General features: G+C 40.9%; 1 protein-coding gene across 6 annotated transcripts in view; it reads right to left on the reverse strand.

Moving 5' to 3' along the window:
• The window catches only part of dennd5a (DENN/MADD domain containing 5A), a 33,823-nt gene that overhangs the window by 12,482 nt on the left and 8,167 nt on the right, over nucleotides 1-13,174 (reverse strand). For 2 of the 6 annotated variants that reach the window (XM_005724332.1, XM_005724329.1), the window contains exons 2-9: nucleotides 12,153-12,224; nucleotides 11,238-11,347; nucleotides 9,663-10,347; nucleotides 4,643-4,830; nucleotides 3,552-3,863; nucleotides 2,233-2,448; nucleotides 1,901-2,135; nucleotides 1,485-1,574 (exon numbers count right to left, since the gene is read on the reverse strand). In XM_005724332.1, the coding sequence (XP_005724389.1) occupies nucleotides 1,485-1,574; nucleotides 1,901-2,135; nucleotides 2,233-2,448; nucleotides 3,552-3,863; nucleotides 4,643-4,830; nucleotides 9,663-10,347; nucleotides 11,238-11,347; nucleotides 12,153-12,224 (1,908 nt within the window). The remainder of the gene's footprint in view (nucleotides 1-1,484; nucleotides 1,575-1,900; nucleotides 2,136-2,232; nucleotides 2,449-3,551; nucleotides 3,864-4,642; nucleotides 4,831-9,662; nucleotides 10,348-11,237; nucleotides 11,348-12,152; nucleotides 12,225-13,174) is intronic. The other 4 variants (XM_005724333.1, XM_005724331.1, XM_005724330.1 and 1 more) reach the window with 3 other exon arrangements.

Consider the following 13,174-nt stretch of genomic DNA (forward strand, 5'->3'; position numbering starts at 1 on the left):
ATATCATCATGTTTCAAAGTCACCCTACTTTTACTGCTGAGATATGTGTGTGTTTGATTAAATGTCTTCTTTCTATCTTACTCTTGAATTTAAAAGATGATCCGGTGAAGAATTTTAGTTAAGTTATTCCAGCATCTAATACAAAAAAATCATTTAGGATTGAAAAGATTAAAAAAAAAAAAAACAACAAAAAAAACAGTCCCATCAGTAAAAGATATAGCTTTTTGCCATTTATGGAAACAGATCATCAATAAAATGATTTAATGGATATCCTGACTTCAAAATTCCAGGAACAACTGGAGTAAATAGAACAGGTTCATTGTTATACCAACCCTGTCAAGTTATGTTGTGAAATTCAGATAATGACTAAGAACTTTTCATTTCAAATTTAGAAACCAGATGACAGCAGAAAAGAAAAGAAAAAGCACCCACAGAACCGAGAGAAATGACAGAAAAAAGGCTCAGAGCAGATGTTTTGTTGTCTTCAAAAGAACCAGCCGAGTCATGCAGCTTTACACAGTGATTTTTTTTATGCTTTATTAAAAACATCCCCCCACACACATGGGCTGTGTGAGGAAAAGCTCCCACGATGTTAGAGAAACAGAGAAAAATAATACTACTTCCTGTTGTCCATCAAATGGCAATAAAAACAAAAGCCAAAAACAAAACAAAACAGGGGGATGTGAGATATTTGAAGCTGCAAAAGCGCAGCATGAAAACGGTGGAAAAACACTGGCTGGGTGAAGTTGGAATTCACATAAATGTTTTTTCTTGTATAGGATTTATCATCAACCCTTTAACCTGTACGTGTTACATTATAGCTGCAGGAAAGGCTTTGTTAACCCTTTGAGATATACTTTGAGTAATTTGATCAGATTTAAAATTAAAATGAGGAAAAGAGACTGTCTTTTATTTACTGACAAAAATTACTTTAGATTATGTATTGGAGCCTGCTTAGAGTCCTTTTGAATTAAATTTGGCCATCACTGATGTCCACTGATGGCAAAACAGACGTAAATCATGACATTAAACCTCATAATAAGCTTCCTAAGTTACTCAGTAAGGGGTAATTCTTGCACAAATATCTCAAAGGGGTTAGAAAACTTTTTCCTGCAACTATATCAGTAAAAATCAATAACAGATCACCAAGCTTTGGAAAAACTGTCATGTGTGCAATGCAGTGAGGATCTCATAGAGGAACTTATTTTACAGTAATATGTGAAAAGTTCATGGTAACATTTGCTTCATCTCTTATTCACCCCTTTCTCTTTTCACATTCTCCAGACTCAGCAGAATGAGCAAGAGCATCAGTCCATGCTTTTAAAAGCTTTCCTGCATAAACCACTGCCAGTGTGACTTATTCCAAATACAAGGTTAAAGGAAGTCTATACTTCCTCTATGAGCCAACCTAACTTAACACATTGCACACATAATTGAAAGAACCACCACCCTAGATTGGTTGAGATAATGAGAACAAATATTACGAAATTCGGTCTGGGCCTTCTCCGGCTCAATGACATGAGGTCCAGGAGCGATAAAGTCAGCTTTTTCAAGACGCTTTTTAAACAGGGTGTCTGCAAGCAAGACAGCAACAACCAGTCAGGTAACTAAAGACAGCAAACCTCCAGAGGTCTGTCAGATTCGTACATAACTGCACTGCAGATTATTGAGTTCTGCAGTTTTAAATGCTTCTTTAATTACAATCACAAACATTCAGAGGTCCATTTCTTTTAATAGTTTTAAATTAAAGACACTCCAGTGAAGCTGTTCATTCTCAATGCATAACCTGCAACCTTTTTAAGTGCAAACCTATCAAGAGTTAAGAGAGCCAAATTCAAACATTTGGAGCTTTGAAAACAATCCCACCATATAGATTAATGTTCCTCCTTTTCCTCCTCACCTGCTTCTTCGATGTTTGTGCACTTCTGATACATAGAAGTACGCAGCGTGGGCGTGCGCACGTTCAGCATGCGGATCTTATCCACGCGAGCATCAAACACCCTCAGCGTGTGCTCCTTCTCCTCGTCATCGTGACAGAGGATCTTACTGTCGATGAAGGACGCAAACATCTGCGTCTCCAAGAAACGTGACAGGAAGGGCAGGTAGGGTTCTGGTTGGTCAGACAGGAAGGAGGCCTGCACACAGTCACAAAGGTACAAGATATAAAGATTACATATATATTATGCTAAATCATTACTATGCTTTGCTAACAAAGCAGCTATACCACTTTACCTTATCAAAGTTCTGCATCTGGTCTCGATTGGTGAACCAGGACTCTTTGTCATGACTCGGCTGGATGACAAACACCTCATAGTCTGCAAACATCTGGGTGAACCGGTTAGCGAAGACCTCGCGCACCTGGATGTTGAGCTGGTGCATTTTCAACTCTTCCTCGTCACACTGAACCCGCCCATCCTTGTTGCTGCTGGCATCCTCTCTGACCTCCAGCTGATGTGCATCAACATTAAGAAACATTGTTGTAAATGCTGATTTTGACCGATTACAATACAAAAGAACACAAAGTAAGAAGGGTCCGAAAAAAAGGAAAACGCTCATTCAATGAAGAAAAGAGGCAGAAGCACATCTATTTTTCACGTCACCTCTTGTGACTTTTATCACATTTATAGTGATGAAGAAGAAGTAGGGTCATGGGAAAGATGGCCAAGGACATGAGTCTTGATTTATGACCTCATTTTAACTGAACATGTCAGCATGTCGGCTGGACAGATGCCAGCGCCAGGCAGCTAAAATAACAGAGCAGGGCTGCCACTGTGCAGGAAAATATCCAATCCACTGACGTGACCTGGAACGCCATTTAATCAGGGCCTTGTTTCTTTAATAGGAATTCAGCCGTGCCTTTAGATAGGAATAATTATAAGGTCAGACCTTGACGATGCGCAAATCCATTCAAGGAAAGCTAATGTTGCCCACAACAGCATAAGCTGCTTACGCTGTACAGAGGCCTTCTCGATGCATCCATTAATTCATCCGTCAGTCTTTAGACTGAGTGCATCTTATTCATGTACCGCAAAGCTGAAAAATAGTCACACGACTCAGAAATGAGTTGGTGTATTTAAAAGGAAGAGAAAATATTTTAAAAAGCAAACCACCTCCTTTTGTGTACTGACAAAACATGTGTGTTTGTGGTGTAAGAGGGCGCCCCCTTATGTTTGCTGTCCCTTACTGCAACGATGCTGCTAGTAACGGATGGTTATGGATGCACTTTAACTCAGACTTCACTCATCAATATATATTCTAAGAGTTAATTACCTACTTATAGAAATATATTAATGCCAGAAGAAAATTTATTTTCACTGCAATGATTTTTCTACAAAGAAGAGGACAGTCCTAAAAATTAAAACACCTCAAATGAATTTCCAGTTGTCAATAAATTCATTAATATAAATATATTCGTAGACCTGGTGCCCAATCTAAAGCTCCTATTTTTACCTACTTAAATGATCAGTCTTGGTGATGTAACTAAGTCCAGTGAGTCACACGTGGTTATTTTTGCAGCCCGTTTTAATTAACGACATTACATCATTTCTCACCTTGTCTAAGCTGACACCTGTCCGCTTGACCAGAGCCTGCAGTCTGGCAATTGTCTCATTCTCTCTCAGCAGGTAGGAGTTGAGGGGTGAGGCCAGATTGCCGTTACGCTTGTCAGAGACCATATCAGCTGCTCGGAAGCCCCGGTACTTGGCCTGGCTGTCGCTGGAGTAAATGTTTCCCTCTGGAGACACGCCGAAGGACATGAGCACCTCGGAGATCTCCTGAATGAACTCGAGTTTGTTGGGAAACTGTGGCAACTCCTCTGGCAGTTCAATGAAGTGATTATCAATGTCCACAAAACACAAGTTTGCCTGGAATAAGAGAAATAGCAGAGTAATGATTATATTACATTTAACAAAGCTTTACAGACAGTTTTGTATTGTATTGTAATATTATAGATCCTGTTTTTATACATTTCATTCAGTTGGACATTCCAGCCCACTGAATTAAAAAGGTCACTGATGACTGAAAATATAAAGCTGACACGCTCAAGAGAGCAATAACTGACTCTGAAATACCTACACTGTGTAGGTTATACGAAGAAAACGTCTAGTTCAAGTTCAGTTCATTTCCAATTCAGGGTCACGGTGGGGAGGAACCTATCCTAGCTGCCATAGATCATGAGCGGGTTACACCCTGAATGAGGCACCAGTCTCTCGCAAGGCCCTGACTCAGAATCTGGTTGTTTACAAGATATTAATCATCAATGAAAGGGATGATCATCATTCAGCCATCCCACAGCCCGGTCACAAACGGCTCTACTTCACCTAGACCAACTGAAGACCCACACTGCTACGGCATTAGCGCGTCTATGCATTGCACCAAACACGAACTTTTATGTTTTCTCATACTGAGCAGCATTTTTATTGCAACAACACATCATCACACAAACATAAGGCTGAAATGAAATAAAAATATCAAGCAGCAAAGCACAAATCAAATCAGTGCAGAAGCTGCAACACAGTTTGTGAGATAAGAACAAATAAAACCATGAAATTAAAGATTTGGTTTCTGGAGCGGTAACACAGTCAAATATTAGACATGACGAAGGTTTGCACTCAGTAACTCAGACACTGCTCTCTGAATCTACCTCCTGTGGCAGCTCTAGCTTGGTGCGGTCATCCTGCCCATTGGAGTGGAGGCCCATTAGATACGGCACAGGAGCATCGAGGAAATGGAGAAGGGAGGCGGGCAGGATGGGAACGTACACATGCTGCCACTGGAAGGGGAACATTAAGGCTGTGATGCTCTCTGCCACCGTCATCAGCCTCTGGTAATCTGTTACACACAAACAGACAAAAGATAAAGATGGGTGTTTGTAGCAAATGCAGCTCTGACATCAGGTTCATCGTCTGATCTGATAACCGATCAAATCGTTAAAATCTTGGTTGATCGTTGTCGTTTCCTCCATTATGAAATTTACCAAATGCTGATGCTTTTATGCATTTACTAAACAAAATATATTGCACAACACTTCCCCCATATCTGAAACCTAAACAATACTCGAGCCAGTAAACAGCGTATGACAGAGGTTACGCAACATGACTGTTTGAATGTTATTTTAATAGGATTACATTGTTGCCTTGTCTTCTGTTTGCTCTCAAGAGTTCGAAATCCAGCAGCTGCACCACATGACGAGACAGCTAATCCCGCTATGTTTGCAGTAGCAGTGTTATATATGATCTTTCATCTGCTTGATCACTTATTGGCTGGGGTCAAAAGGTAAAACGTGGCTGATGGTGGCAGTTTGAGGGCAGATTCAGTATCGACAGCACATGTGAGTGACCTAACTGGAGTGCTTATACTTTGTTACAAAACTCTTTTGTTATTCTCTGTTCTGTACTTACAGGAATGAGCTGGACTGATTACCAACCTTTAAGGAATTAGCTGTTATGACACACAGAACGTGGATCCTGTCTACCTTTATGGAGCAAACTCGCTGTACCAGAATGACAGGGAATGACTTCTGAAGAGCACAGTTGATGTATCCTGAGCAGCCCTGGGTGCTTTACTATCAACTGAATCACTTTAAGTATGGTATTTGTTCCTTGTTGCAATGCCACTCTAAATGACAGCCTATTACACACAGCATTTTTAAGGCACCAAACTAGAGATAAACTGGCATAATTCTCTTGCCTGATCACACATTAAGTTTTGGTTCCTGTAAGGCCCCACCATTTCTTTTGAACACAAACTCCACTGGAGGGCCTTTTGTGGAGTCTTTTGGAGGATCCAGACTCTGAAGTGTGACACAGCTTGCCAGCTGGCACTCTGGCAAACATTAAATTCCTTTATCATGACTCCACACAGCAGCACTCCTCCGAGTTCAGGCTTTTGCACTTGAGCCAACTGGTATACATGTAAATATGTGTCCAGTCCTCATCTGCATTCCTCTTCTATCCCGCTGACACCTACTGCAGATTCGGGAGCAGCTCTGCCTCCCCCGGTATGGTGCCAAAATAAATACCTTTCCTTCATTTGGTCATGTGCTGGTCCATGAGAAGAGACTCTCACCCCAGCCTGGGCCTCTCCCTCATCCCTCTTCTCAGCAGGCTTCCTCTCCCAGGATGGGGACATGAATACTAACATCACCCATCTCCTTCTTAAACTAGGCCACTGACAAGAAACCACTTGAACAAAGGGTCAAGCATTGTCGCTTACACCTAAAGCTGCATGACCTCACCAGTTTAGAATTATCCACACTGAGCAGTGGTAGAAGCTGTGACGGAAGAGTTCGCACGACATAGAAGTGAAACTCAGCACTGTTCTGATCGAACAACTTCTTGCAGCAGTCTCAGATTGTGTCACTAACAGAGGGTACTTGCTAGTTTTGAGCCATTACTATATTAGCAGTGATTAACAGGGAATAAACAAGATAAAACACTCTGCGCTTTCTCTGCAGATGTAGATTAGTTAAGAATAAGGAAGAACTTTTGTGACATTTTGGGCTGACACAGATCCTAAAGATATCATTAGCTGCCGATTTTATTTTGTTCTATGGAAACAAATTCAAATAAACTATTTTGATGTCTTTTGGGTCTCCATACCATCTTTAAATATTTAGCTAATGTCACACAACAGATAACATCGGTCACTCATTTTGGTAAATGTCATTTTATTTGCCAGTAGGCACAGATCAGTCAGCAGTGATGATATGAACCTGAAGCCTGACTACAGTTGTGGTCATGGGCGCAAAATACCATGACATTCAAGGGCATGAATGTCAAGGTATTTTAGACTTATGATTTCTTTTCCCAGGGTGGAGTGATTGTACAGCACACTACTTTAAAAAAATGAACTGGGTGCACACGTTTGAATTAATTTGGATTATAATTTTTTTTTATTCCCACAGGGTCAAACATACGTAATGTCAAATGCAAACTGCACTTCAACCAGGCGCTCTTGGTAGCTATAAAGAAGAATACTTGGTGGATATTTAACCGGTCTTCTTGGCAGAATTGGTTCCTGGCACAGAGTCAACTGACGACCCCGGAATCTGCAGTTGTTTAGAAATGGCTCCAAGAGACTTTCCCAATGTGTAAATCTACATTTCTCTTAGATCTTCACCAATTTCCTTGGACTTTCTCATTGTTCTGAGTATTGCTTAATCTGATGAGTTCTGTCAAACAATTCTGTTGCTGGCACAGAGAAAATATATCGTAACAACTAACAAGAAGTTAATAGACCTTGGTCTTGTCAAGTTTAAAAGCATTTTAGAACCTTGTGCACCATTTATTAAAAGATTAAGGTAAATGCAAGCGTACCTTTGAACCTGCATTCATAATCTTGACCTTTTAGACTGTAGATTAGAGAAAATCCAAAATAAATTAAAACAATGTATACTGTACAATCATTCCACCGTAGAAAAAGAACAGTTCAAAGAAATCATTAAAAACTCGCAGTACCACGACATTCACGCCCAAATTTATGTAAACTTCTGACCACAACTGTATATGAGAGAGATCCTAGATCAGATGCTCAGTTTTTACTATGAATAGCCTAGAACACTAAATATTTTAAGAATAAACCGATATAATTTTCTCGATTTAAGTGACTCGGTCCCCTCATAACAACAAAGACTACTAGATTTTTCATGGAAAAAACTATGAAAACGATGATACACTGGAAAGCTGGCATTGTTTAATGATTATTTGTGTGTTGCCAAAATCCCAGCGTGAATCTGTATAATAGTGCGGCAGCCTTAAAACACAGAACGTGCAGACAGGGGCGCAGCATCATATTTGTTGTTTTTAAACTTGATTTGTTAAATAGTAAATGGACTGATACTTACATAGTGCTTTTCTACTCTGACTGAGCACTCAAAGCACTTTCTTATTGCAAGTCACATTCACACAAACATTCATGCAGTGCTTTACTTTATGCTTCAAGGACACTTCAACGTAATGACTGGAGGAACTCTGAGCTGGACTCTACAACCTTCATCATTTAATCTACCTCAGATCTGTGCATTTGCACTTCTCCTTTACACCTTTTTGTCCCTCTGACTTCACCTGTCCTGTCACACTCGACTTCAATAACCTCATGTCAGAAAATGACCAAGAAATAAACATTAAAAAATGCCATCTTAACTGTAGTAACAACACACATAGTAGTGTTAGTGTCTGGGAAGGACAGGAAGAACAGATTGTATTTGAACATCTTGTCCTCTACAGCTTTGTGGAAAAGATGCTATCTACGCTGTTTTTTCCCTTTAATCAGAATTTCAGTGTTATTTTTAGCACATGCCACACACTGTCGTCTCCTTATTTGCAGAGCATCCCCCGCCTCGGTGTGTGGCGTCCCTTCGTAAAAATCCCTCAGCTCTTCCTCAGTGGCAGATTGCCAAGGCTTAACTCTCCACAACACCCTTCACATGTTCTGCAGTGATGAGCCTTATGGGGGTGAAAAGAACCATGATGTCACTTCCAACCAATAATAATCATCCTGCATCACTTCTCTCCTCCCTGTCTCCAGGTTGCCTAGCAACACCACAGCTTTCCCCATTAAGAGCTTCTCCCTCCTGTGGGCCCTGCAGTTTTGTAAACCATTTGCTTTCGCTTGAAATTGTAATGAATCCCATCAGAACATCAGATCCATCGCCAAGTTTCTCTGTGCACACGCACGCGCTTTCTCTCAATGGTGAACACTGAACAAAAACTACAGCTTTCTAGCTAACAGATCCTATAAAATTAGGTAATTTAATGTGAGATGATCATTGTGGACTCGAAACTGATTTGTATTACTACTGAACATTGCTGAAGTAGTTTTTTTAAATTCCTCAGTTGAGCATTGTTTTTCTCAATTGAGCATTTTTCCCCAAGGACACAGGATACATAGATAGACTAAGGAAGGTTATCCTGCACGAGATGGAACAATATGCTTAAAACTATTGTTTCAAACACCAGATTCCTCTGAGCAAGGCTTCCAAAACCTTGGAAATTTCTCTGTCAAACAATCCCCTCTTTCCTTCATTTCTGACAACATTTCTTACAACTGTAATGTGAATAGCAAGGTACTACGCTGCCTAACAGGGAAATCAGAACATTTTTTAATAACTTTATCTGTATGGCAGCCAGCTGTTTATAGTGGAAACACATCTGATTTCTGATATGGACAATATGTTGTGCAAATGAGTTCTGACCAAGATTAACACAGGCCTTATTATTATTATTAGACCATATAATGTTTTACATTTTCTTCCTGTAACTAAATATGACTGAAAAGACTAGAATGAATATACAGTGCAACAACATTTTTGTGTGATTAGCAATCTAAGTATTCCGTTTCCTTTGTTAGACATCCTTCAAGCTCCCCAGATAATACCTAGTCTCATGGGATGACAGGGACATGTCCCCCAGCTCCAGAGAGATCTCTTGAGACACGACTTTACTAACAGGATCACATGACCTCACCACCCGCAGAGAAGCAGATGTTTCATATCATTTACAATTAGCTTGTCCTTTCAGCTATTTAGAAAACATGTCCAATTTTAATGAACTGTACAAACTAATGTTAAATTCAAGCCTGACTGCAGTGTATTTGCATATATATTTGACACTTATGCACGTGGATGATGAACATGTGTTTAGGCCAGCAGACCAGCTACTTACGCTGTGAGTAGAGCAGTATCTGCATCTCTAGCAGGGCACACGTGAACAGCTGAAGAACGTTCTCCACCCCCAGCAGGTTAAACATTTCACTGATGGCAAAGTCAAAGAGAGGCAGCTCTGATGTGCTTGGCCTCTGGCACACCACAGGCCCGTAGACGCCTGAGAACTTGAGGGATCGCCCAGAAGGTGGCAAGGGAACCTCGTAGAGGATGTTGTAGATGTAGCTCTCTAGGGGAAGGGGTGGGGGTTGTGGGGAAGAGACGGCCTGATGAAGCTGCTGCAGCACTTTGCTGCAGGCCTGAGCGAAGGCCATGGGTGTTATCAGGCAGATGCACTTTGACACGTATAGCGTGTCGCGGCTTATGTCGTACGAGTTAAAACGCTGCAAACGAGAGATGGCGGGCGCGGCGTGGAGCATGGGACGAGAAGGGGTGTGTTGGCGTCTCTGGTCCTCGGGTCCTTGTGGGGAGGTGGGAGTGTGCAAGATATCATACTGCTCTGCGTTGTGCATGTGGTAAAGAGTCTGCATGGCACTGCAGATCTGCTTACTGGTCACCTCCTCGAAGAAGGTGAGGGCAAAGCCATAGGTCCGAGAGCCATCCTCTCTGGTGATGATAAAAGAGTGGAACTGAGGCTCCCGAGAGTCCATCTGCGTCCTGAACGCCAGACCCTTTGGCATACAGAGCTGCAAAAAGGATATACAGGAGAGGATTCAGAGAGCTGAACAAAGACAAAGGGCTCATCATGGAGATGAAACTGTAGCTGGATAGATTCAAATTATTTCCTGCAGATCAAACAGGCATGATATAATGTTTTCATTTCCGAGCTTTAGAGACTGCGGTAAGATCGCTTTCCTCCTCTCGTTGTGTGTCTTTAATTCAAATTAATAATCTCCTGACTCACAGACACAACAGCAAAAATTATTTAAAAGTTAAAACAAAATTACTATAGAATATCTTCATATCACTGAAACAGTTCACTACATTCAAAAAATACTTATACATGCTTTACATGGAGAATTGTTGATTTGCTCCTTAACAGATCTATCTTATTCTTAAGGCCTATCAGGATTTTTCCAAGGTCAAAAACCATAGGGGTCCAAGTGATTTGATCATCACATCAATTTTTCACTGACAGTTCATCACGAGCAGTTATTCCACGCTATGTTTACCTAAACCCTCAATGTTTTTACCACCCTGTCATATGCCAGCTACATCCTTTACTCCCATTAGAGGTCCCTTAAATCGATCAGCTGAGATCAGTTGAGAAAAAAGTTTAACCTGGGATCAGCCCACTTCATGTAGACGCAGGCTAGTTTGTCTGTTTCCTCTCTGAATGACTTTTTAATGTCTCCCACACAGCTGCTTGTTCCTTCCTGTGTGGATGCCCTATAAGAGTAGGTGTTACCTAACAGAAACCTCTCTCTTGTTTGTTATTTATGGCCATTTCCATTTTTTCAATATTATATCCAAGTGAAATATTTTTATCGCAGGCCTGGTGATTTGCCTTTGGTAGAAAGCCAAAAAAATGTTTACAATTTAAGGGTTCTTAAGTTGTATCAGCATCATACCATACCATGCCCACTGCATCCTGGTCAAAAGGATTCCACTCGACATTGTCTGGATAATGTGCTAGGACTTTGGATTTAAAGGTTCTCCGCAGTGGACTCTGCTCAAAATTCTCACCTGAAAGTCAAACAAACAGAAAGTGCAGAAAAAAAAAAAAAGGAAAAAAAAAAAAAAAAACAGGAGACAAACAGTTAAGAAACCAGATTTCCAGATGCAGACGCAAGAGCAGAACAGTCGGCTTAAAAATGTCAGCTGCAGCTCCAGAGGAAAGAGCACATTAGCATATTTGTCTTGAGAGGAAAATTGTATTGCATCAAATAAAGCTGCCAGCCTCCTGCTGTAGAAGGTAAACAGGAAAATACACTCAAACAGCAGCATTCGATAATTTAAATTAGATCATAAAAAAATAATGAAATATAGCCAACTTTAACATATCTCGATGCTTCCTGACAGCTTTATTGGCAATACAGAGGGACACGGAAAATAATCAGTCATAGAAGCGCAAATTGAGTTGATTCAAACCCAGAGCTAAGCAGAAGTGATGCACATACCAAGGCAGTACTGAAAAGTCATTCAGAGCGTAGGGGGAGAGTAAACACTGACCAAGCAATGGCAGTGCAGGCAGCACTGAATTTGTGTGTGTGTGAGAGAAACAGAAGCAGTGATTGTCAAACATCAGCTCGTTGTTCAGCTGCTGCTGAAGGAGGTGAGGGAAGACGGAGGAGGGGGAGAAGAGAAATCAAGAGTGTGCAAAACAGAAAAGACGTGTCCCCACACCTGTACAGAAAACAACTGAAAACACAGCTGTGCAGCAACAAAAGAGGGCTGCCGAGAAAATAAAGTGTGCCGGGTTTAAAGGGTTTAAGGGTTAAAGCTGAACTTAAGTTAGCAGGAAGAGAAGTGTGTGTGGTGGGAAGGTTACCTTCATTTCCCCTTGCCAGTTTTCCTCTGGCCCCATCTCTGAATTTAGTAGCTTCTATATACTGGCATAAAGCTAAACAACAAATAAAAAAAAATAGAATTAAAAGCCTGCTTCTTAATGGGTACCGCATCACTTCTTATGTTGTGTTAACAGATCACGCAGCTGAGAACAAGCTGCACACTCGGGGGACATTATCGCGTCTGGGGACAGGTGGGTATGTTAATTCAAGCCAACTGGTGGGGATATGACACTAGGATGCTGTGTTTCGCTGTGTCTTTACTGGATCATGCAAATCCATACTGCTGCAACAACAGGGATCCACAACCACCAAGTTAGCAGCAGCACTCTCAGCCAAACGCTACCCTTTACTAACATGCACACACTGACAAAGTTAGTCTACTACTGTCTAACTGTTGAAATCTTTACCAAGTACATCCATGTCTGGTTTCCCAGACATGGATTATTAAAGGCCTCCGCTTAAAAAAATAAATAAAGTGGGCTAGGGTTAATCCATGTCTGGGAAACTGAGCCATACAGTATTAAACTTTTATTCATGAGTACTCCAAGCAGAAAGTGTAGAATTTTTCTTTCTTTTTTTCCTTTTCCCACAAATGTAAGAATAAGGCTGTCAATTACTAACAATTAAAAAATGTGGCAAGTGTTATCTCTGTGGCCGGATACAAAGAATAAATAACCACAATAATGAGTCACAGCTTTGAAGTGGGTGACACATTCATCATTAGCATTACACAGTCCACATACATTGCACTCAGTACTCACCGAGCACAGTGAATGTGGATTAATACAAACCTGCAAATACTTCCTAACAAAGACCCTCTCTGAAGTCCTTTTGGGAAACATTTCCATATGTGTGATCCGCTCTAAAACATACTCAATTTCATGCTGGAAAACATGTCATGGTTTGGCAAAGTGCGCCGATGTTTAGATGCTATCAGCAAAGAGTCATGGGTTAGATTACAATGAATGAGCGCCCTTGTTTTGCAGCTCTGCAGCTCAGTTTC

The sequence above is a fragment of the Pundamilia nyererei genome, unplaced genomic scaffold (assembly GCF_000239375.1).
Source record: "Pundamilia nyererei isolate P.nyererei 1_Seehausen unplaced genomic scaffold, PunNye1.0 scaffold00011, whole genome shotgun sequence".
NCBI lineage: Eukaryota > Metazoa > Chordata > Actinopteri > Cichliformes > Cichlidae > Pundamilia > Pundamilia nyererei.